The sequence below is a fragment of the Hydra vulgaris genome, chromosome 12 (genome assembly GCF_038396675.1).
Source record: "Hydra vulgaris chromosome 12, alternate assembly HydraT2T_AEP".
In the NCBI taxonomy this organism is placed as follows: Eukaryota; Metazoa; Cnidaria; class Hydrozoa; order Anthoathecata; family Hydridae; genus Hydra; species Hydra vulgaris.
This window is the reverse complement of record NC_088931.1, coordinates 31,411,581-31,437,510: the sequence shown is the minus strand read 5'-3', so window position 1 is coordinate 31,437,510 and position 25,930 is coordinate 31,411,581. Positions and strand designations below refer to the sequence as shown.

Sequence of the window (25,930 nt, the reverse complement as noted above, 5' to 3'; positions counted from 1 at the left end):
TTTTACGTTACGCAACTGTTTTCTATTGTATTGCTTCTGTTATTTATAATATTTGACAGCGTGGATATCTTTGCTTTTAAGCAATAAAAGTCCATCTATTAATTCGTCCTTGATAATACTAAACTTTTAGTCTTAGATTAGTAAAAATGAACTCCTTAATCCAATTAATCTTCCCGAAATTAACATCAGAAATATTTGCCGGCACCGCGACAGCTGCTAACGACACTGTTGATAATTGTTTGAAAATCTAAACTTCAAAATCTCTTCAGAAGTTTCTAATTTGCTCAAAAGTTATCATAAATCAATGACGTTTTACAAATCTGTGAAACTTCTCAATAAAAGAATAAAAGTCAAACGTTTTACTAATTTGCCAAAAAAATATAGGTTAACAAATGCTTCATTAGTACTTATTGTAAATTTAAAAAACTGAGTTAAAATGCAGCTTAGTTTTTATTTTGTTACACTATACCACGCGTAATTTTTCCTAAAAAAACTTTTCAATAAAATTAAAACCACAAAGTTGTATTATTTTTTTTTTAGTAGTATATAAAGTAGTTACCCAAACTATGTCCTTACATAAAGCCAAAGTGTAAGGTAATTTGTTGCTATTGTTTTTATTCTTCGTTGAACTATTACTTCTATTCATTTTTATTTATTTATACTATTTATGTATTTGAAAATCACATGAATATATTGTAAATAAAACATTAAAATTATTTCAGGAAATTTTAAAGTAATGATTAAAGCCTTTATGTTGATGCGCAGAAAGAAAATTGTTATTGCTATTGGTTTGGCAAGCATTATTGTTATACTTTTGGTTCCAAAAATTCTTTTTACAAATAATTCAATTGTCAGTAACTTCTTTGAAGATAGTCAGGCCTATTGCAACAAAGCAGCAGATGTTACAGGAGATGAAGGAAGAAATCTTCAAGGGTATGAGCTATTACAAGTTCAAGTTATTATTAGACATGGTGATCGAGCTCCTATTGAATTAGATGCATTACCAAATACAAGCCCTGTTCATATACCATGCATGTTTCATAAGCAAGCAGAAACAAACTATGGTACTTTGATGCAAAGATTTGAAAAAGTCATGAGCAAAAGTCCATTTCTAGTGGTAAACAGTAAAAATACTGAGTTAGTACAACAGTCTATCTATTGTAAAGGTGGGCAGCTGACTCCTCATGGTTATCTGCAGCACTTGTTTCTTGGTAAATATCTTAAGTTTAGATATAAAGTTTTTTTAGAAAATCTAACTGTTGATCGAGATATATTAGTGAAATCAACCGATGTTGCTCGAACTATACAAAGTGCAGCTGCTTTACTTTCAGAATTGTTCTATGATTATAAAAAAGACCATTCTGTAATTATTTATGTTTATAATGATCAAGTTGCTGATGGTCATATGCTTTTAGATGAAAATAATCAAAATTTGGCTTGTCATAAGTTGCCTGAAATAATGAGTTTCTTTGAAAAAAAATCAAAAACTTGGAAGGAGTTTGTAAACAAGTTATTTCCTATACTCAAAAGTATTGCAAATGTTCTTCATATAGAAAAAAAAGATTTACCTCCAATCAATAGAGTTGTTGATATTTTATATTCACGGTTATGCCACAATAAAGGAGTTCCTCGTGGTCCTGGTGAAAAGCTTTCATCAAAAATTGTTAAAGATGCTTTCAAAGTTGCTCATGAATACACAATTGTAAAACATGGTGCAGTTGCAGAGCACCAGTCGCTATCTATTCTCTCACAAATGGCTAAACATGCTTTTGATATTATTATTGGAAAAGCATCCAAAAAATTTGTACTATTTTCTGGACATGACTCCATGATTACTCCATTTTTGATGCTATTAGAAATCTATGATGGAAAATGGCCTCCATATGCATCAAGAGTTGTTGTGGAGTTTTATTTGAAGAGTAACACTACAGCAAGTGTTAAACAAAAGATTGAGAACACTTTTTTTAGAGTCATATACAATGGTGTTATTGCAAAGAAAATCAGTTTTTGTAAATCAAGTGATTTTGAAACACTTTGCTCACTACTTGCATTATTTGATTATGTTTCTAATGGATCATTTAATATAAATGGTGACTTAAGTAGGAAGAATGTTTATAAAATATTGTTTACTCGTATTAAATATATTTGTGAATAATAGCTATGTTTAAATTTCAAAAAAGAAAGTTTTACTATTTAATGTTTTTGAATATTTATGTGCTAAATATTTTGTAAAAGTTAGTTTTCTATAGTTTATTATTTTTTATTGATTTGTTGCTGGTAACTGCATTATTGTAGTTTTTCAAAGGTTAGTTTTTATTTTTGCAAAAAAGCATATCGAAGAAGTTGTATTTTTTTTGTGATTTTTTTTTTAATTAATGATGATGAATATGATTAATGATGGTAATTCACCTGTTGTAATATATTACAATATATTACAACAGGTGAATCATCATTATTGTACATATATATACAGGGCCAACCCATAGGAGATGTAGAGGTGTCCAAACCCCTAGGAAAATTTTATTCAAAAATTAGTTGCCAGATTTAGACACCGGAGGCGACAAATTTGGATCTTCAGTTGGCAATCGGCAAATGTCAGCGAATGAGAACCTTTTTTCATTTAAGGCCTTCGTCAGCAAAAATCAGATATGTCATCCCCACCCCCACCCTTTTACAATCTCTTCGGGGCTGCCCTGTATATATATATATATATATATATATATATATATATATATATATATATATATATATATATATTTTGTTAGGCCAAAAACAAAAAATTGTGAAAATTTATTATGTCTGCAAAAAAACGTGATCCTTTTCACATATGAATACAAACTATGAAAAAAAATTTGGAAAAAAATATCATTGAGTGCTACCGAATTTGATTTGATTATTTTCATTTTTAGTCTAAAATATGTGAAAATAAGGATTTTGTAGGAAAGTGAAAAAAGATTAAAATTTTTATATCTATAGGAAATATTTGTTATTTGTTCATTTAATAGGCAACACGTTTTTGAACCTTTTTGGACTTCCCCCATGTATAATTTTGTGTTACTTGTTTATCAACTCCTCCCCCGCCCCCTCTTTTATGCGCAGTGCTATTATTGTTAAAAAAGATATCTCTAAGTAATTTTTTGCTAAAAATTTACTGATTCCGCTATAATAAGAATTGTAGCTAAAAGGTTTTTTTCACGTCACATTGTAGCTAACCACCCTTTCCATGTGATATTTGGTGACACTTTCAATACCCCTCCCCCATATGGGGAGGGGTTTACCACAATACAAGTAATAACTGCCTTTATAACCCCTTTTTAAATCATATATTGCCTGGATTACAGAAGAGTTATTTTATTTGGAATTTTTTTGGGGTCTAATTAAAAACAGAAAAGCTAATGAAAAAGTGGTTATTATTTATACTCAGCTAAATCAAGGAATAATTGCTTCTTATTAAAATTGCCTACAACTTTTCTGTGATTTTCAACCACGTTAAAAACTTCGTTTCGTACAGCCTCGTCCTAAAGATAAGAAATATTATTTATCTATAATTTATTCTAAAAGTAGATTTGTATGATTATTTAGATTTTTGTTCATAATTTCTTCTTAACTAATTTTACGGTTTACCTTTGTAAGTATTTGGAGATAATAAGAACACAACTTAATTCCTTTCTCGGCTGCGTCATTAGTCACTTTTAGAGTTTTAATAAACAGCTTCATTTTCAAATAATAGGCATTGTCGTCCCATTCTGAAGAAGGAATTTTAAGCCATTTTCCATCATCTTTTAAATTATGAAAAATCAACCAAGACTTGTTCCCAATATAAGATAAAATATCGGAATTTTTTCTAATCACTGGAAGAGTTGGTTTACCGCAATTGATATCAAGTGATTTTCCGTATTCTAGCATTTTTTTTTCAATTTTATCTTTATCATTTAGAGAAAGTTTATTTGAAAATAAACTTAATACAGACACCTGCTCAGTTAGATACAAGAGTGTCTGCTTAAAACATATTGGGCTTTTTCAGCAGGTACACCGAAGTTTGGTATACCTTTAAGTGCTTCTAGATCATTAAATAGTTCTATATCATTAATTGGTGCATCGCAAGCCTTTGACGTTTCTAACCAAGCTTTAATGTAAATCGCTGAGCTAAAAGTCAAAAAGATTTTAAGGTTTTTTAAATCAGATTCGGGTAAATCTTTTTTAAGTATTAACATCTTTGGTGCATACAGAAAATGCGCCATCCATCTTGCATGATGGTGAGCATCACATATTTTCCATTTCTTGGGCTCTTCTCCACCTAATAGAAAAATTGCTAGTTCTGCAGCCTCTTTGTAATCGTCTCTTGGGTGGTGCTTAGAGTGCAATACTTTCTCTAAGAAATTTCATTTGCTTTTTGTTTTAAGAATGAATTTTCAAGATCAAGGGATCTATTTGAAAGTTTGAGAGGAATTTTTTTAGAGTGAAGCCATTCTTTTTGAAAATTATTAAACTCTATATTATCATCAGATAATTTCTCTTTTTGAAATAAAGCTTTCCAAAACGACCCTAGGATTAATTCTAAAACATGATGACGACATGCAAGCCAGAGAAGCGTTTTTATAGATTTGCATTCTTCAAGAAGAGTTGCCGTTCCGTTTCTTACTCCAGTATTACAAGCCGTTGTATCGAAAACTTGGGCAACAATATTATCTTTAAGATCCCATTTTTCTAAATCTTTTATAATTCCTTTACATATAGAATGACCTGTGCCTGACTGAATAGGTTTAATAGATAAAATTTTACCTTCCTCGCAGTTTGGAAAACCACTTACTAAAACAGTTAAATAGTCAAACTTTTTACCAGATATTTGCTTCATAAGTTTCCCATCCCAGTGAAGAGTTAAATAATCTAATCTAACTTTTTTTTAAATTATGCCATTATATTTCTTGCCATAATTTGTCTATTTTGCTTACGTGCTCTTCTAATTGTGTTTAGTGAAATATCTACATCATTAGCTTTAACCCCACCTAAAAAATACAGAATATAATTTTTCTTATCAACTAATCACACTAATAAAAAACTCATGAAACTGATTAGTGATTTAAATATCAATCAAAAAGTAACCTAGAACCAGGATTGCTGAAACATTCATCATAAGCTGTGCGTTTGATAGTTTACATCTATCAGCAGTTGCTGTTATCATTGGATGACAAACAAAGTTTCTTGGCAAAATTAAATTGATATTATCTGATACAACATTTTCCATTACACCTGCAGAAGATTCAAAATTATTTACTTCATAATCAATTTTAGAAGAGCTCTGAGAATCTGAGTACATAGAACCTCTTGACGCAGCAAAAAATGATTCTTCAGTTGAGTCACTATCACTTTTATAAACGCTGAAATCAATTTCTTTATCATTTAATTTTCTCTTCTTTTCTTTATCGATTCTTAATTTTTCTTTTTCCTCCTTCTCTATTTTTCTTTTGACACTCAATTTTAACAAATTATCTTTTCCACCTAGTCCTCCGGTTTTTACTCCACTTTTGAGTGTTGAAAACCAGAGAATATCTTCTTCTGCATTTAAATTTGATCTGGTTTTTTTAACATATTCTTTCCGATTCGGAGAACTAATATCAAAAAAATTATCCATTATTTTTCTAAAGCCTTGAATAAGTAAATCTTTTTTTGAGTCTTGCAAAGTCTAAACATTTATGTTTAGACTTTGAAAGACTTCTCCATTTATCATGTAACTTAATAATACTTTCAATAATATACTTTTCCTGCTTGCAAGGAATATCAGCTTTATCCCAAAAAACTTTAACGGTTTTCATTGTTAATTTTGCAGCTAATTTTAACTTTGAAATGTTGCTTTTAGTACCTAATTCTTTTGTACATTTAGAAAACACTTGAATCGAATTGTTCATCATTTTTAATTGATACCTTAACAAGCAAAACAGAAGATGAATTTAAGTTTATTTTCAAATTGAAAAATAAAGTTATTTTTGGAAATAAAAAATTTAAGTTATAAAAATCTTTAAATAGTATAAACCTAAAAAATCTGTAGACATCTCTAGTAGTAGGCAGAGAACTGGTATTAATATCTGCCAGCGGATATCCGACCAACCATATTTCATTTGTCGATTTCAATACTTTTGAGTATTTCTTTTTAATTGACTCAGCCAAATTATTTTTTACAGACAAATTCTCTTTTCTTTTTTGTGTATGCGATGCCATGTTAAAATGTTAAAATGAATTAAATTTTATGACTGCTAGAAAAATAATAAAACGTAAAACATCTTCATTTCTTAAAAACGAATGGAAAGATGAATATAATTATAGAATTAATAAATTTAGTTGCTTTCTTAAAAAATATATTAGTGTTATGATACGTGCTTCTTCGTTTTTTTTTATTAACCTTGTTTTTTAAATTATCTTTAAACACATCTAAGCTAACTATGTTGTTTGAAAATAACAAGTTATTTTACTTTAAATCAAAAATCTTTAAGTATCGTAAAATTTCATGGTATTTAATCATATAAAAAAGAATTTTAATTACATTTCTTTTTGTACGTAAACTTTATGATTTAGCGGCTGTTACTTATGCAAAATATTTAGAAAAAAAAGAATAATTCGAATCAAAATACAACAAATTAGTTAAAATAGATAAAACACTGCTGCATGCTGCAGTAGATTATGTTGCTTACATTATTTTTAAATAAACAAGAATGCGTCACGTGTATTGTTTGTTTACATGAAATACAATAGAAATATGCCGTCATTAGTAAATATTATGCTGAACAAATTAAAAAACGGAACAGAAGTAATGGAAGTTTTGTGTTTTGGATTTATTCATATAACTAAAACTTAAAATGAAATTCGGCAGAACTTAGAGATGAGCTACATAAACACTTTCATAACAAAAAATGATTTTTATAGTAAAAGGAACAATATTTTATGCAGCTACTAGAAAAATTGATACTTTGAAAAATATATGTGGGACTGTGGCCTACCCTAATATATATATATATATATATATATATATATATATATATATATATATATATATATATATATATATATATATATATACATGCATGTATATGTATATATATACATGTATATATACATATATATATATATATATATATATATATATATATATATATATATATATATATATATATATATATGTATATATATATACATGTATATATATATATATATATATATATATATATATATATATATATATATATATATATATATACATATATATATATATATATATATATATATATATATATATATATATATATATATATATATATATATATATATATATATATATATATATATATATATTATATATATATATATATACATACATACATACAGGGTTCCCACTCCTCCTTAAAAACCTTAAATATCCTTAAAAAAAATAATCCTCCTTAAAAGTCTTTAAATATTCTTAAAAAAAGGTAAAACTTGACTACTCTCCTTAATTTCTCCTTATTTATTTTTATTTTTCAATCATTTAGGAAATTTTATTAAAGTGAAGGATTATACTTATTAATTAAGAAGAAAATATATAGTTCTTTGATAGTTTGCAAACCTATATTTTGAATATATTTATATTTATATATATATGAAGTAATATATTAATTTATAATTATTTTTCTGTTTATATTTAAAATTTATTGAAAAAAATCAAATTCTGTTTCTAATGTAACTGTTTTCTCCTTAATTCCCCTTACTTTTTCTTTCAAAAAATTGTCGTTTGCGACCAAATCTCCTTAAATATTAGGAAAATATCTCCTTAAATATTAGGAAAATATCTCCTTAAATCTCCTTAAAATCCTTACTTTTAGCCTCAGTTTTAATAGTGGGAACCCTTTACATATATATATATATATATATATATATATATATATATATATATATATATATATATATATATATATATATATATATATATATATATATATATATATAATATATATATATATATATACATATATATATATATATATATATATATATATATATACATATATATATATATATATACATATATATATATACATATATATATATATATATAGATATATATATATTTATATATATACATATATTTATATATATGCGGTAGTGGTGTAGTGGTAGAGCGCTCGCTTCATAAGCGAGAGGTTCCGAGTTCAATCCCCACCCGTCCCTGGTAGTACCGCGCTCAACTCGTTTCTCCCTGCAGCGGCCTTTTTCGTGTTTCAGAGTTATAGAGTTGAGAGAGGGTTATACCACAAATAAGTAGCCTCCTCGTCTGTAGTGGCCTTCTCGGTCTTGAGGAGGTGAATTAACAAAAAAGTATATATACATATATATTGTTCGCAAATCGAATTGAATCTCGAATTTAATCCAAGTTATTTTTTTTCTTTTTCAGCTATTTATAAAAACATAGCTCAATGTTTAACGAAAGAAGAGGAATATTTTTTGAAGTATTCTAGTGAGCCATAAATGAAGGGGTTGTGAAATTTACATGGTCATATATTCCGAACGCTAAAATATAACTAGATTAAATTGAAGAACTGTAGATAAATTTAGTATAAGACTAAATATCTTATTAACTCACTGTCCTCACGTTTGGATAAGGAGGAGACCTCGTAGGCGTATTTTTGTTCTCAAAATCTTTTGCAAAACATTCTGAATTGACTAAAACTTATTATTTATATATTTAAGCTCGGTTTAAAAAAAAAGTTTTTTAAATGCCTTTTAGATGTCCAAAAGAAGTCATTTGCGGACCAAATGCTGCTGGTCATCAGGGCCGTCGCCTGGAGGGAAGGAGCCTTATCTCCAGATTCTAGAAAGAGAAAAGTTGGAAATTTCTTTGCCGCGGGTTTAGACAGTTGGGAATTTTCCAACTAGGAAAATGGTCGGAATTAGATTTGTTGGAAAAAACCTATTGATTAGGGTGAGAGGGGGGGGATTAGGTAACTTAGTAACTGCGTTTATTTTTCTGAGCACTAACTATGAAAAGCAAGAGATGCAAAGTATAATGTTCGTATGCAAATTAGTTTTTAATAAAGACTATAGTCACGAAAGATCCGTTAATGATGGTAAAAAAGTTCATATTCATAAATTATAAATATTCATAAGTGGGAGCCCCAGAAGATCCTTTTGTAGCTTCAAAAAAAAATAATTGAACATCAGAATGCTGATAACGATGTCGAAGTGGATGGTGAAATACAAAGCAGCGATCATACAAAGTTAGAAGACCTACTAATAGTTGAATTACCAACTTCAACATGCGGTATATCCATAGAAGAAGAAACAACATCTGATAAAAAAAGTTTTAAGAGGACGCAAGTTCAAGATAAGGACGCGAAAAGGGAAAACCTGGGTTATATTACCGTTCAGGAACAAGCAGATAAGTTGGCAGAAATAAGTTCTGAATCAGATCATTTACCTCAGTTTACTGGCATAGAAGTAAAAGATGAAAAGAATATTATTAACTAAGATACTGCTGAAATAAGCAGTGAAACAACAAATTGGCCTTCGCTCATCGGGATTTTAATTGTTTTAGTTGATAATCTTAAAGAATATAGTGAGATAAAAAATATTGTAAAGAAGAATTAGTAAATAAAAAATTTACTGCAAATGAAATTGTAAATGCATTAAGTTCTGTGGTGAAAATGTCAAAAAATTTTTGGAAACGGGAAATGCTTTTAGTAGAAAACTCTATATCAAAGCTCAAAATATTATAATTGACAAATCAGATGCACCAGCATTGATAAACCATAACCCAGATTTACGTCCACATACAATTACGGACAAAAGACGTATTTTTAAGGCCACACCAACTAAAACTTGCTAGTTTCCCAAGTGACGGTAAAAATAGATTTAATCCCAAGTGTTACAAAGACTTTGAATATTTAAAAGTACAGTACCTAAAAGGATACTATATTTTGTTTTGTCTTCAGCCTTTTCCCCCATGGTGCAGGAAAGAAGAAAAAAACTTAAGAGGATTGAATAAATGTTGAGGTAAGATCTTGGTCCATGATAAAAAGCTATGGGAAAGACAAACTTTGGGAGCTTTAGGCGCACTGTATCTCTCATGCAAACAAAGTTGCATTATGTGAATATTATCACTTTCTTATCAAAATGAGACATAGATTACCTTATTGATAAACCCAAGAGACTTGCACTGATAGAAGAACAAAAAAAAGGTAGTGCAGAACAGAAAAACTATCGAATTTCTTATCGACACATTGAAGACTTTAGGAAGTCAAAGGCTGGCGTTTAGGGAATCTAACAGTGCTCACCAAGGTAGCTTTGTTACGGTAGTGAATCTCATCTCTCGCTACAATTTCACACTAAAAGCTTGGAATGAAGATAGAGTCCTTTGTTCATATAAAGTTATATGCATAAGTAAATCATCTCAAAATAAATTGAATAGTTTAATTGCAACTGAATTGAAGACCCAGATCATTGATGAAATTAACAGCTTTAATTTTTTTTCTGTGACGGACAATACTATTTCCAATATGTCGCATAAGGATATAATGAGTATAGTTGTGAAAACGGCGAGTGAAAACGGTGAGATTCGGAAAAGACTTTAGAAATCAGTCAAATGCACTGATAAGACTATAAAGATTATGGGTGAGCTAAAATTATCTTCTTTACAGAAAGAAGGCATTGACATATCAAAGATGGCTTTTCAGTCTTATGACTACCCCAGAACAATGTGTGTACAATTTAAGGGAGTACAAAAGTATATAAAAGAGGAAGTTGGCCTCAATGTGCTTTACATACCAAGACCACAAGAACTAACACTGCTCATGAAAATGCTAGCAATGTTAATTCTTTAATGCAAAAATTGTTTAATGTTCTCAAACATTTTTTCTTCACATCAAGCACAAAAAGATTTAAAGGTAAAAGTAGAAGACATCGACACTGTAATACAGCTTGCAAATCTGTCTAGAACAAGATGGACCGCACGAGCAAAGTTTGTTAAGGCTCTAAATCAGTGTTTAGAAAAGGTTATTAATGTTCTTAAGAGCATCTCATATAATAAGAAATGAGACTTCTGAAAAAAGTAACAATTTTTGATTTTATTATTACTCTTTTCTTCATGAAGAATATTATTTAGAAGATAAAGATATTACCAGAAATCTTAGTCCAAACTTCAATGTTATTAACAGTATTTATATATTTAATATAAAAACACTGCCAATAACCAGTATACTATCAGTAACGATACAGATGCTATAAATGATTTGATTGAATGTGAAATGATATTTTTTAGGAAATTACACATTGATGCAGAAAATGATTACAAACGACACCATAGATTAACAGAGATAAAAGCTTTTTAACGGATAGAATTCAATATTTTTATTTACAATTAAAAAAAATGCAAAAAAAAAAAGTTTGACTTACAAAAAATACCAAAAGACCAGAAGGATCACCTGATCTCATCTTAGTTGAATTACGAAACAAAGAAACACAAAATTTTTTAATAATGAGTTCGAAAAAGTTAAAGGATAATATCAGTTACAAAATTATTTTTATTTAAAAAGACAAAACAGAAAACGAGAAGTTGTTTGATAGTGAACTCAGAAAAATTTGAAGCACTAGAAAAGCCGCACGATCAGGTGAGCTCAAATGGTCCAATGAGCTCCAGGAACTTCTGCGCAATCTACACATAACTTGAGTATTCAAAATGTTCAATCTGCTATAAAAAAATCTGCAACCATTTATGATATAGCACAGAATCAATCGTAAGATATTTTTATACTGACAGAAACTCGGATTAAACCAGAAAATCCTGCTGCAATTTAAGAAGATATGGCGCCACTAGGTTTCAAAACAATTCAACACTAATCTGACAATCGCCGGGGAGACGTTGTAATAATATATCGAGACAAGTTAAATATTAAGCCCTATTTCCTATGAACGTACAACTGCTAAACTAAATTTAGTATAAAACTAATTGGATTTTTTTGCAAATACTATTTATTTATTATGTTGTTGCTATTTATTGATCGTATCCAATGATTCCGACAAGCATTTTTTTTGCAGTTCTTTGATCATCTTGAAAAACGTCGAACATTATCTGTAGAAATGCTTCTGTGCGGTGACTTAAACTACCCAGGTACCACTCCAACTTCTATCAATTCAAGACTTTCTAATATTCTAGAGACCTACTGCATGATACAACGAGTTCAATCTCCAATTCGCATGCCAGCAACTGTGGTGTTGCTAACCTTTTTAACCTACTAAACTGTCATAATGACATTTTACTCAAACAGTACTTAAGTATCAAATGAGTGTATTTTGGACCACTATTTGATCCGGGTAACACTCCAACATCAATCTTTAAAAAGTAAAACTGTTTGCTTTTTGAAACGAAATTAAAAAAAACTAAAATTATCGTGTTTTATACAAGAAATTGAAGTGATTCCATTCTGTTAATTACCTGAAACTAATGTGGATGATTATGTTGAACAAATAAGGACAAGTATAACAACCGTTCTTGTTAATTTGGCACCCATTCAAAAATATTCAATTAGACTTAGCAAGCATAATAGTAAATGGTTATCTTAAGATGCAAAGATTAAAAATAGGGAATTCACTTGAATAATTCTAAAACTAATAACACAATACGAAAGTATTGTGTCATTATTTATAAAAATTGAAAGTATAAAAAATTTTATCTAAAAATAACTTGCTACAATCCCAAAACCTGATTTCATTTTGAAACAATATCTCTCAATAGATATTTTTGCAACATTTGGTACAGTCACTTCCACTGATGTTTTGCATCTAACCAAAACTCTCAAACCCAAGACATCGCCACTTGATATTATTCCGACAAGCATTCTTAAATCATGTTCAAATTTTTTTAGTCCAATTAAAGCTCACCTCACCGATCTCTCATTAAATTCTGGAATATTCCCAGCCTCATTCAAGAATGCTTAAATTACACCGGTTCTTAAAAAATCAGGACAAACAGTATTTGAACTCACAAATCTGCGCCCCATATTAAATCTCAATACAATATCCAGAATTATTGAAAAGTTCGCTTTATCTCGGTTTCTTCCACTTGTAACTTCAACCGTAATCTTCAATCCTTTTCAATCTGGTAAATGATAAAAAACTACACTGTAAGTGAAATATAATGGTGAATCAAAATATGGAGCACTACAAAAGTTCCGATGGTTTGTTTGCATTTTTTTCATTCAAAAATGCTGTCTGATCATAAAACTTACATTTAGTGAAGTTTAAGTTTTAGATGACGTAGCAAAATAAATAACTTTTTTTAATAAAAAATGGTCCCATTGCAACCGCTCCAATTTTAAAATTATTATAGCGCAAGCAAGTGCTTTTTGAGTTCTACAAATTTTCACAATAGAGTACAATTATTTTTGTATTGAATAATATCTGATACTATTTAAAAAATGTAAGATCGATTTTTAAAAATTTTTAAGGATACATTGTATCTTATGTTATTACTTATTTTTTAAATCCTTGTTATTGTTATTGAACGTAGTCTATGAGTTGTAAAGTAGTGTACGAGTTTAACTGTATCAATTGTTGTTTGTATGGTTAATATATAAGGTGAAGAATTAAATTTTTGTAAAGTAATTAAATTTTTTTTTCAAAAACATTAAAACTTAAAAAAAAAAAATAGTTTAATCAAAACTCTTCCTTTTTTTTATTTTAGGTCAAAGGTAACGTTTAAAATCACTTTAACATCTGATCCTAAATTACCTTATAAAGTGTAGGTTTGAATAATATTTTTCTTTGTAAATTTATTTAGTTTGAATAATTTGTATACATTTCAAAGATAAAATAATACTAATATGCTTTTTGTAGTTTTTTATTCTTCATTAAACTCCAAAAGTGTTTGTTTATTTATATTATTATTTTTTATAATCATTTATATCTTATATACTATTGTTTTGTATATTTATGTTGTTTTATTTTTAATTTTTTTTTGTGACATTAGGTAAACATTTTTCTCATTAATATAATTTTTTCTTTTATATTATTATATGATTTTTTTACTTATAAAATTACTATGCATAAATGTTACTTTTTAAACATGTATAAATAAACTAGATCAACTCAAAGTCCATATATAAACTTAAAAGCCATATATCAACTCAAAATCCATATATCAACTCAAAATCCATATATCAGTAAACACATAAAAACTTTAATTTGATAAAAACACAAATTATTGTGCAAATTGTATACTACCACCTTAAAAAATGTACTTAATTAACAAATATTAAGTGATTTTATAATGAAAAGTCTAAACTTTATTATTAAATAAATTTAACAAAAGATGCAAAACATGACCCAAAACATAATACATATTCATAAAAGAAAAATCAAACATAGTGATATGATAATAATGAAGTATACACTCATTATTTGTCACAATAAAAACCAAAATCAGCTCTCTACCTCCAAGTAGATAAAAAATAAGACTGATTTACTAAAATAAAACTATTTTACTTTTAATAGAAATTGGCTAAATTGGTTTCTCTTGTCCCCTCAGAATTCCAATATTTTGAGGTCTTAAGTAGAGATTTCATAATCCAGTTATTATGTAAAAAAGCACAATAAAGATCTTAATAAAAAAATAAGTTTTGCACTGCGCTCTCCTCCAAAAATAACTTGATTTTGACAACCCTAGTTTCATGTCCATATGCATGGGGATATTGAAAATTGAAATAAGGTATTCTTAGGTAATCAACAAGTTAAATTTTTTATTTCTTTTGAAACTAAGTATCTTTAAGAGGTTATTGCGTTTCGTTGAATAAAACCAAAAGGATGTATAACTGTAGAAGCATGGACTCACTCTGTTTATAAATGTACCCACTATCAAATGCTCTTAGCCAATGCTATACAATAGAAATGTACCTACAAAGAGCTGATAAAACTTGTTTGTGATAGAAAATTAGTGAGTGCATGTTTCATTGGAATCCTAACTATCCAAGAATAGTTTCTAATAGAACAGACTTTTTGATACACAATTAGTTGACAAAGGATAACGAGGAGGTATCATTTAATCAGTAGCTGAGTACAGCCCATACAAGATTAATTAGTCAGACAATTGCAATTGAAAAATGTAAAGTGTTGTTACCATAGGCAACAAACAACTCCTACACTTTTTTTTTAATGTTGTTCAAAGAACTCAACCTTATCAACAAATAAAATCAATGCATTGAAAGTTGGTGTATTTATTCTGTGTAATTATAACATGTTTCATTATGATTAATCAAATTGGCAATACTGAATATGTTATGGTAATGTTTATGCACCTGTATTGTCCTTTTAATAAATCTTTTTGGTTGTTTAAAGCAGACAAGTGTTAGGTTCCAATTTGATGTAGAATGATAAGTGGTGATTCTTTTTGATATCATTAGGTACAAATTTTCAAGTCAAAAGAATAATTATTTTCAAAGCTATCCAACTTAAAACTTCTAAATAAACGTCTCAATTCTGAAGGGACAAAAATGAATTTGCTGATCTCTAATAAAGAAAATAGTCTGATAAATAGTATGATAAATAAAATTATTTAGGAATTTGTTAGAGTTAAAGGATGAAATTTTAATGAAGTTTTTATTTTATTAGGTTCTTTCAATTGTATAAAATCATTTTTATATAGTGAAACCTCACATATAAATGTTAAGCTTTAACAGCTGTGAGTTTATAAGTCTTTAAAAACATTTATTTCACATAAATCAACTATTTCCTAGTTTATGTTATGACTTATTTTTTCACTGAGTAAAGAAGTTGAATCTTGCTGTCCTTAAGACCCCTCTTTTCAAATTTAAAATATTGAATCATGCTACCTTGATGACATCTCTCTTCTGTTGTCAGTTTAAATATCTTGAGTCTTTCCTCATATTATGTGGAACCATAAGGTATGCGTAGCTACATGTGAACCACAAGAACCTTGTGTATAATCAAAGAACCTTTTAACACTGAAACGATAAAACAGTTATACATAGTTCTGGTTAGACCATATCTAGAGTTTGCAGCTTCACTATGGATCCCAATTTAAAAAAAGAAATTAATGGTCTAAAAAATTAAGTTTGAAGGCAAGCAATAAAGCTAGCACATCTTTTTACCTAGATTTACAAAACATAGATTTAGACTAGATTTAGACAAATAGATAGCACCTATATTAAAACATTTATGTTTATGTTTAAAAAGTAGTGTGCTAACATTTTTAGGAGAGTTTACAAAAATAACACTCATGCTTTTTATGAACAGTTTGATAACTCACTAGAATGGATAAATTTATCAAAAAAAGTTAATCTGCAAAAACAGTAAATAACTTATATAATAAATTTTGTTTATTTTTTTTTCATTATTTTTTTTCTCAATTCTTGTTAACACCTTTACTTAACCCTATAACTTTAAAACACAAACCTTTATAAAGTTGTTGTAGGTAAATACAAGATAAATTGATACTTCTAGGGACCTGGTAAGCTTGAAGTCTGTTCCTCTTAGTTGGCCCCTCTGGTAAAGCCAAGTAGTACACAAATGTTTTACTTTTTGTTTGTGGGGTTTGGGTTGAACAATAGATAAAAACTGTTCCAAATTACATTTTTCGTTTCCTCATCAATATGTGAACATCATTTTCAGGGACAGTTGCACACTAGTTCATCAGGGACAAATTTACTAGAATCAAGGGTTCTAGTAAATCTCTGAACTAAAAAGAATCTTTGTAGTTTGTGTATTCTTTATCTTTTACTTTTACTCCGCTAATGTTTATTTATTTATTTACAACACATTATTTTTGTTTCACATTTATCAATAGAACTACTTTCACTGTGCATTTTTTAAACCAAATAATCATAAATAAAAAGTTAAAACACTGTTGTAAATCAGGTCTTCAAGTCACTAGGAAGTAATTAGAGTTTCATATTTGAGATAATGACTTTATATATTTGCTTAGAAGCACATTTTATAATCTGCTAGGGAGTGATTAGCAGTTGTGCATTTTATGAAGAGAGAATATTAGTAAATAAAATGGTTTGCAGTCAGATGATAATAATAAAGCGTTAATAAAAATAGTGATTTAGTGTTTTTGGGAAATTTATAATAAGTTTCCACAACACTAAACAGTAAGATTATCCTTATAAAATATAGATACTCAATTTTTCACTCAAAACCTGGCTGACAGGAATGTGAGAGTGGATGGGTAGGAAATATGCAAACATCTATACTAAATATGAGAATGAAACACGTCAAACACAAAATTTGCTGCAGCTTTCTGCAGTAAATTTTGTGTTCTGTAATAAATGAAAATTTAAAGACAAAATACAAATGGTTAAAAAGATTGAGTTCACATATTTCTGCATATAACGGTGTGATCAAAGTTGGCCATTTATATTTATATTGTTTTTAATAATACACATTTATAATAATATCGTTTTTGACAATATAAAAATCAGTTAAAGGGTTTATGAAATAAAGGATTCAATTAATTGTATCATCTTATAACTTCTTCATTGTTCATTAATTAGTTAGTGTAGTGGTAAAGCGCTTGCTTTTTAAGCAAGAGATTACCAGTTCGATCCCCACCACGTCCCTGGTGGTACCGTGCTCAACTTGTTTCTCCGCGCAGCGGCCTTGTTCATCAATGTTTGTGTTTCGGAGTTAGAGCTGAGAGAGGGTTATAACCACTATTAAGTAGCCTCCTCATCTGTAGTGGCCTTCTCGGCCTTAAGGAGGTGAATAACAAAAAAAAAAAAGTTTCACTTATTGTATGTTAATTGCTGTTTTTAATTTAAGTTTAAAAATTTCGAAAAAAGTATTTTTTTTTTAATAAAATATTTTTGTATAAAATGCAGTACAAGATATATATTTTTTGTAATCAAATAATTATTTTCTTTGAAAAAATAGTTTTTGTTATTTTTTGTTTCTAGTTCTCTAAAATTTAGTTTTATAGCTTTAATTTTTTTATTTTTTGTTGTTTTTTTAATTTATACAAATTTTATTAGTTGTAATTTAGAGATGTTTATCTTTGTATTTAAAAAAATATATGAATATACAGGCAAAGTTTAGTAATTTTTGTTGTTTTAACTTTTTATAGTTTAAATGTACCTGAGGATACTCCATTTACTGCAGTTCTTAGATTTGCTGCAGAAGAGGTAAATCACATTTTTTCAGAAAAAAAAGATTTTATTAAAAACAATTTAAATACAGAAATATTAGAAATTTTATTTTATTTAAAAGTTAAATGTCTTGTAACTTTAGTTAAAATCATGAAACATAATATTTACTTTCAAACATATTGGTTAAAATATATAAACAACAACAAAATATATATATTTTTGAATGTCTGCTAAAATCGTTCAACTTTGTGTCATGTCAAAAAATTATTGAGTTTGACTCATTTTTGGTTTAAAGTCACTCTTATGATGTATAGAAACTAATTCAATTATAACTATGAATACATGTTTAGATAAAATCTCTGACATCACACTGCTGCACATAGCCTGTTGCTAGGCATTTCAGTACATAAATTGACTATCTTATAGCCTGTTGTCGCAAGAGAGTGCTGCTACATCGACTGAAGGTTTGGCATGGGACAGCAATCTTTTTCATTATTCTTTTTTTTTTCTTTTTTTTATAAAAACACTGTATAATTTAATGTAATAAAAATAGGATAACAGTTTGATATCTACACATTTATGTGTGTGTGTTTATATATATATATATATATATATATATATATATATATATATATATATATATATATATATATATATATATATATACATACATACATACACACATATGCATATGTGTGTGTGGTTAAAATATAATATAAGGTTGTTCTTTCAAAGTTTAACATTTAAGATGTTCTCATTTGAATTGTTTTTTAGTTTTAAGTAAATGGGTGAAACAGGAAGTTTAAAAAACAGCAGTTATTAATTGCAAAAATTTAACATTAAAAAAAGTAGACTATTATTTAAATATGTTCAGATGTCAAACTCTCAAAATGATAACATGCCCATATAAGCTACATGTTCATACATCAATACACCACAAAATAACAATAATGAATCAAGTAATGTTTTGCGTTTTATCATAAAACATTCTTAAACAAATTTAAGAAAATGTTCTAATAATTCCATCAACTTCTTAACCAGCATTAAGTACTATAACTTGTTTTCTCTTATTTTATAGTTTAATGTTCCACCAGCAACAAGCGCTATAATTACTAATGGTAGGTGTTTATTATGGTTGTTTTTTTTTATTCCATTCTTATATAAACATTATATTGGTTATTTTTAATTTGAAACTATGTTTAGATGGAATTGGTATCAATCCAGCTCAAAGTGCAGGTAATGGTTTTGTAAACCCAGATAATGCTTTTAATAAATCAATTGTGAAATTAGTTATATTCTAAATAGCTATTTTGATTGGTGTTTTTGTAATAAATATAACCACATTACAAGTCACATTAGGATGTCCCATTCTTGCAAAATTTTAAAATTATCACGCCAGCTTTTAAATTGAGGTAAATTGAAAAACATACCAAGTATTTTTTTAAATGTAAAAATTTAAGGGTCTTCCCTCTCAGAAAAGTTTAAAAAATCCTTTTTTACTGTCTTTTTTGAGTATTTTTGCATAAAATGTTAACAAATATATTCTGTAATGACTTTAACTTTTCACACAGTATTATTTACTATCTTATTTATATCAAATTAAAAATTTGACTTAACTTGCCAAAGTCAGTAAAGTAATTTGCTCCAGCTTTTGTTAGAGGTATCACTAACTGTTATTAACCATAAAGGCTTAAATTTGGAACAATATAAAAATGTATTCTTAAAAGATTTTGTATAATAAAAACTTATGTGCCTAAATAAAAAAGTTTTATCATCTTGTTTCAACCAACTAGTTATTCTTAAACGATGACTGTCTAAACAGGCCATTTAGTATAAGGAGTATTTCTTTTCAAGTTGTTTATTTAGCATGCTTTTTTTGTGATTACCACATTCTCGTAAACTACCAAAACCAAGTGAACCTCTAATAAAAGAGAAAAATTATTCAGTTAAAAAAGTAAGATCGTACAAAATCATCAAGATTATTTTATTGGATTTGGACTAGAGAAAAGTTTAAGAGTTAGTCAGTACTCAAAAAATAACTTAAAGAAATCAACAATCTTTTCAAAGATATACTGATTGAATTACCAGAACTTTGGAATAGAGTTCGTTTACCAGTTAAGCTAGATAACAAATAAATGGCAAAGTGTGTTGAAGAAAGAAAAGAAGTGCCCAAAAAGAAACAAGACCAAAGAGATGAAACAAGGTTTTGGAATCAATGAATTAACTCTGTGACATATCAGCAGCTGATACATATTACACATTACGTATATCTGGACTTGCAACATGGAAGTAGGGCTGGGAGTTTTTACTTAACTAAAAGTAAAACTTCTCTCTTTCAGCCAAAATGGAAAACCAAATTGTCAACTGTTGCTGTTCAAATTGATTTTACAACGTTAACAAAGTCATTCTGATGTCTCTGACCAATTAGGCCTCATTGTAAGAGATTAAATGGCTGATGAAGCAAAGTTGTCAAAGTTGGCAGTATTTTATTACATCATTTTCAGATTCCACGATCATCAGTTCACCGTAACCATAAAGTAGAATGAGAAAAACAATCTGCCCAAATAAAAGAGAAACTTCAGGAAAAGTGTCCTCTTCATCCATCCCATCATTGGGATTTGAAACTTTTTTCATCACTTACTGGTAAATGAATGATTAATTTATTACTAGCTCACTGTTTAAGGTGTTTGGAAATGCAAATATCCAAAAATACTAAAATATTTAAATCAAACATTTTTTCATGTAGGAAAGAAAAAGGAGCATGTTGCTATTCTGGCAAGTGGTTGGCATGGATCATCAAACGATGCAAACAAAAAAATTCTAGGCATCCTTGTAATTAACATGAATTACATTGGAGGTGACAGTTCATAATCTTGGTTCATAATCTTGGTGTTTAGCTTCAAAAACCCTGGTGCGCATCATGCAAGATTTATGCACAATGAGATGTACATTTTGAAACTTGTCATGTTGGATCAACTAATTGCGTTGCTCAACCTGGATCAATGTCATAAATTGAAAAGAAGGGCTTACTTTATTGCGCTGTTTCATGCAAAGGCTTTTTTAATCAAATCCCATCTCAGCTATCACACTGAAAGTTGATAGTAAGTACATCATGGATATACAGTGATACCGTGATACAGACTAAACTGCTTCTGATGCAGCCATTCAGTCTTGCAACAGACACCTTTTGTATTTAACTGAAGAGTTAGTTGCCTTTGCAATGTTCGATGAGGGCATTTTGCTTATTGAACAATCTGCTATGGCATTGAAGCTGTACGACACCAAAAGAAAAGAAGAAATGAAGCCTGGAAAACCATCTTTCTCGAAAGTCAATGGTGATAACATCCCTACTTTTGTCTCTTTAATTGGTTCATACTTCTGGCTACTATTTAACTTAATCAAGAATGAAAGCCAGGTAGACTGGATGTAATTGCCTGTTGAGGACAGGATGAATTTGAAAGACTACAACTATGTAAAAATGTTGTTAAGTACTGTCAGGTTGTGAATGACTGCACCAAGAAAGGTGTTAAACTTATACAATACTACAAAACCAAATTCAAAGACCCCGGGCAGTTTAAACAACTATTTCGAATAGTGGAGGACCTTCACAAACAAGTTTCTCTTCAGGGACAAAAAAAAATTTAATGAACATTTGGTTGTTTTTTTAAGCAGTGCGAATTGTATCAATCTATTAATCAAGCAGTGCAAATTGTATCAATAACAGAAGTTAAATTGCTTAAAACTAATGACTATTTAATTCGGGGAGCCCCTTAATCTAATTTTTTTTACGTCAAGTTTTTAATACTATATAAATAAGATGGTAAATAATGCTGTGTGAGAAGTTAAAGTTGTTAAGTAATCTATTTGTTAACATTTTAAGCAAAAATACTGTGGGAGGACCCTTAAAATTTTATATTTTCAAAAAATATTTGGTACATAATATCTTTATCTTAGTCTAAACCTCAATTTAAAAGTTGGCATGATAATTCTAAAATTTTTCCGTTTATATATATATATATATATATAATATATATATATATATATATATATATATATATATATATATATATATATATATATATATATATATATATATATATATTGTTAATACAATTATATATCGCATGCCCCTGAAAAACCATGTCATTGGGCGCTTCAAATTTCTTGAATCCACTGCCAAAGAACGGAGAGAGAGGATCGGTTTAATTGCTGTAGAGCTTAAAGACCTATGAAGCAAAACGTTGAACTTCCTGCATATATCTGATCAAGCCATTTGTGAAAAACTAGCAAAACTTCTGAAAGACTACGAGCGCTGCAGAAAAAAACAAAACTTTGGTTCATTGAATGAACTGTTTGACATGACCAAGATGAAAGGCGAATGGTTGTGCAAAGAGGATGAGAACCTCTACAAACTGCAAATTAAGAGCAAAGGTCATGTTGGTTATTCAACTGGCAAACCTGCTAGTACCAATATCATCCACCCATCCAAGCGAAAGAGGGCAATGGAAGCGATTGTGTCCACACTTACCAGCTTAGCATTATCTGATTGTTCCGAAAGTAGCATGGACTCATCCGAAAACAGTACAGACAGTCCTTGGGAGGATGACAATGCAGCATCAATGAGCAAAAGAAAGCATAACCCAACAGGCATTGCAAGACGTCTTGTTACATGCTCAAAGCTGTCCCAACCCCATATCAATCAGCAATCCACAAGGCTATCTACACGAGAGCTGCTAAAGTGAAGAAACACTTAGTGAGCACCCTTCATCTGGAGAAGTGGAGCATACACTTTGACGGCAAACACATTGAGGGCTTTGAATATCAGGTCGTGTTCCTCAAGAATGAACCTAAGGAAATTAAGTTGACTGCGCTAAAATTGAAAGATGGGAAAGCTCAAACAATCGCAGAAGGACTCCAGGATGTGTTAGAGGAGTTCAACCTGTGGGGATCAGTTGTGGTGATTGTTGCCAACACAACAAACGTGAATACCGGCAAAAAGACAGGCGTTGTTGTTTGGCTGAGCAAATGTTTGAAGAGAAAGGTCACCCCAAACCCAAGTTCATCAGTTGCCAGCACCATGTGCTAGACCACATTCTTCACGTTGTCATGAACGATGAGCTCCAGAGGTCGACTAAATCACCAAACATCGAGTAATTCTTTGTGCAGGTTTTGATGAGCAATTACGATAAATTGAAAGTAGCCTTCAGCAATAGTAAAACTCAGATTAAGGAAACAGGCAGCTGGAGAGATGATATGAAGTTTCTCTACCACCTTGCTTGTGTCTTCTGTTACTTAACTGAGAGGAACGAGATCCCCTTCGTGAATTTCAAACAGATCCTAAACATCAGCAATGCACACTGGAACTCTCGCGCCATTCTAGCCCTTCTTGCATTTATTCTGATGCCAGAGACCCGGATCAGGTTGCGTAAAATCTGTTCATTTATTTCTTACTCATGGGCTGACCATTGGTTCAGCAGTCAATTGTTCCGTGTTGAAGATTTTGAAGAACTATCTGAAGCTCTGAATGACTACCCAAAGGCTCTCAATTGCTTGAAAACCCACTGGAAAACAGATGACTCTCCAATCAACATTGCCCAAAGCAACCAGTGCTGTGAGCGTGCTATCAAAGTTATGCAAGAATTGCGCAACTCCTGCCACAACAAGTACAACTTCCTACTGAGTTTCATCCTCTCTAATGACATTATCATGAATATTTGACTTCCTTGCGCGTTTGATGATCCTATATAATGTTGTATGCATGTGACTCTACAGCTTGTGTTCAATTTTGTATCTGCTTACAGTGACTTCAAAAATTTGGCCAAAAAACTAATAAATAGAATTTTTTAAATCATTTTGTGCGTGAGGTTTTTTTTATCAAGTTGCCTTGAATGTAATATTTTATTTAATCTTAAATGAAAGCTCGTCGAATTATGATACAGGGAAACAAGGTTGTATAAAATCACCCTAATATATATATATATGCTTTGCAGCATGCTGGAAAACAAGACTCTGATAAGCACTTGTTGAATAGTTTTGAAAGTATAGACAACAGGAAATCACTTTAGATACAGAAGCTGGAGTGATACGAATGTCAAGCAATGGATCAACCTGTTTGTTGGCTATATCAGGTAGAACGCAACTAGTAGAATCAAAGGATGATATTGATGAAAGTTCTTAGCAAACAATTCAGCTTTGTCTTTAGGTGAGGTGACAAAATCTGAACCATACAAGAGAGGTGGAATAACAGATTTGCACTTATTATTTATACTGTTAAAGATTCTCCAGAAGTCATGAGAGCCTAATTTTTGAGATAAAATATGAGATTTCATGATCTGAGAATAGCAGGCTTTGGCGTTAGAAAAAACTTTTTACAATGGTTTCTAACAATAGTAAACAGACGTCCGTTTTCTGGAGAATTGTTTAATATGAAAGTAACGGTTTCAATTGGAAATTGCAGCAGCACAATGTGAAGAAAAACATGGTGAGAGGAAATAAATGATTCCATGCCAGCCTGAATCCAAGAAGTTATGTAAGAAGCACATTTGTCAGCAAGAAGGCGAAAGATTTATATCCAAGGGCCATCACGAAAAAAATCTTTTTTGAAAATATAATGAAAATGCTCTAGTTTGGTGTGGTAAAAAAATTACACTAAAAAAAACCTTTTAATTTTCTTCAAAGTTAACTTTAAAAGAAAACTTAAACAGTCTCGTTTTTATTTTCCAAACTTTTTTTTGAACTTTTTATTTTTGAAAACTATTTTACTTTTCTATTTTGTTTAAGAAGTTGTTTAAAATAAATCTCAAACTGACTACAATCAATTATGCTACAATTTTTGCTACAATTATGTTATTTCTAAAGATAATTTATAACATTAAAAATTCACAATTAAAAAAGATTTCAATAATTGTGATTAATTTGTTTGAAAAAATCATTGATTACTGTTGAAAATGCTGTTAGGGCAGTTTTTGAACAAAAAAAAAAATTAGGTATTTTGTAAAGATTAAACGCTTTTTTTAATATCAAAAGATGTAGTTTGGTGTGTGTGTATATATAAATAGAGAGAGGAGAGATGGGGGAAGTGGGACAGCCTAAAATTTCTAAGTAGGAGTGGTGCCTAAATACTGTTATTTAATGTAAACAATTAAATTGCTTTGTTTCCCTGCGTGCGCTAGAAGTCCTAATTTTGAAATGTACCTTAAAAAAGTGTTTATATTGGGGTGAAGTAACACAGAAAAAAGAAATATTTACGCCCCACTTCTTCCCGTCGCCATTCGATTATTTTGATTGGTGAAAGCTCTTGAACACTTTTATGCCGATTAGGAGATTTTATGATTTTATCAGTTTCTATCTAATAATTTGTGTTAAAATGTTGTTTTAAATTTATTTGTCCCACTTCTACTCACACTTGTCCCACTTTTCCCCAATGGCACAGTTTTCTAAAAGCAAAAATTTATATACTTAGTTATAATTGGCTGAAAACCTAAGGGGATTGGATCGGTGCCTAAAAAGAAGGTTTGTTCGTAAAAACTTGTTTGGTTCAGTTTATACATCAAATAAAAATGTTATTTCAATTAACCTGAAAAAAAATTTACATGTCCCACTTCTCCCCACTCTCCTTTATATATATAATTATTCTCAAATAAATATTTTTTTATTCAATCGATTTTAATTTAAACTCTTACATTTCTTTAGGGAATGTATTTTTGAAACACGGACAAGAATTGCGTCTCATACCACGCGATAGAGTTGGAAGGCTATAAAAATAAATTCATGAAATATACTTATTTATTTAATTGCATATTAATTTTTAA

At 29.3% G+C, this 25,930-nt stretch overlaps 3 protein-coding genes across 3 annotated transcripts; 2 read left to right on the top strand and 1 right to left on the bottom strand.

Annotated features, from left to right (window-relative positions):
* The first annotated feature begins 478 nt into the window (after positions 1-478).
* On the top strand, positions 479-2,339 carry LOC100212586 (counting factor 60). Its single transcript, XM_065812916.1, has 2 exons — positions 479-594; positions 723-2,339. Exon 2 carries the CDS (start codon positions 737-739, stop codon positions 2,153-2,155), a length of 1,419 nt encoding a protein of 472 aa, XP_065668988.1. The 5' UTR covers positions 479-594; positions 723-736; the 3' UTR covers positions 2,156-2,339.
* A 2,180-nt stretch (positions 2,340-4,519) lies between these two features.
* Positions 4,520-5,632, bottom strand: LOC136088061 (uncharacterized). The gene is made up of 2 exons (XM_065811715.1): positions 5,104-5,632; positions 4,520-5,006 (listed from the first exon to the last, which is right to left on the bottom strand). The coding sequence occupies exons 1-2, from the start codon at positions 5,630-5,632 to the stop codon at positions 4,909-4,911; spliced, it is 627 nt and encodes a 208-aa protein (XP_065667787.1). The 3' UTR covers positions 4,520-4,908.
* A 7,643-nt stretch (positions 5,633-13,275) lies between these two features.
* LOC100211408 (ubiquitin-fold modifier 1) lies at positions 13,276-25,930 on the top strand. The gene is made up of 6 exons (XM_065812915.1): positions 13,276-13,438; positions 13,703-13,759; positions 18,098-18,155; positions 19,198-19,237; positions 19,323-19,355; positions 25,812-25,930. Coding segments are annotated over exons 1-6 (258 nt in total). The 5' UTR covers positions 13,276-13,436; the 3' UTR covers positions 25,880-25,930.

Coding starts and splice junctions, on each gene's coding strand:
- LOC136088061 (XM_065811715.1), bottom strand. CDS start 5,632: ATGGATAATTTTTTTGATATTAGTTCTCCGAATCGGAAAGAATATGTT. Junction 5,007..5,103: donor TTCAGCAATCCTGGTTCTAG/GTTACTTTTTGA, acceptor TGTATTTTTTAG/GTGGGGTTAAAGCTAATGAT.
- LOC100211408 (XM_065812915.1), top strand. Junction 13,760..18,097: donor CCTAAATTACCTTATAAAGT/GTAGGTTTGAAT, acceptor AACTTTTTATAG/TTTAAATGTACCTGAGGATA. Junction 19,356..25,811: donor CAATCCAGCTCAAAGTGCAG/GTAATGGTTTTG, acceptor ACATTTCTTTAG/GGAATGTATTTTTGAAACAC.
- LOC100212586 (XM_065812916.1), top strand. CDS start 737: ATGATTAAAGCCTTTATGTTGATGCGCAGAAAGAAAATTGTTATTGCT.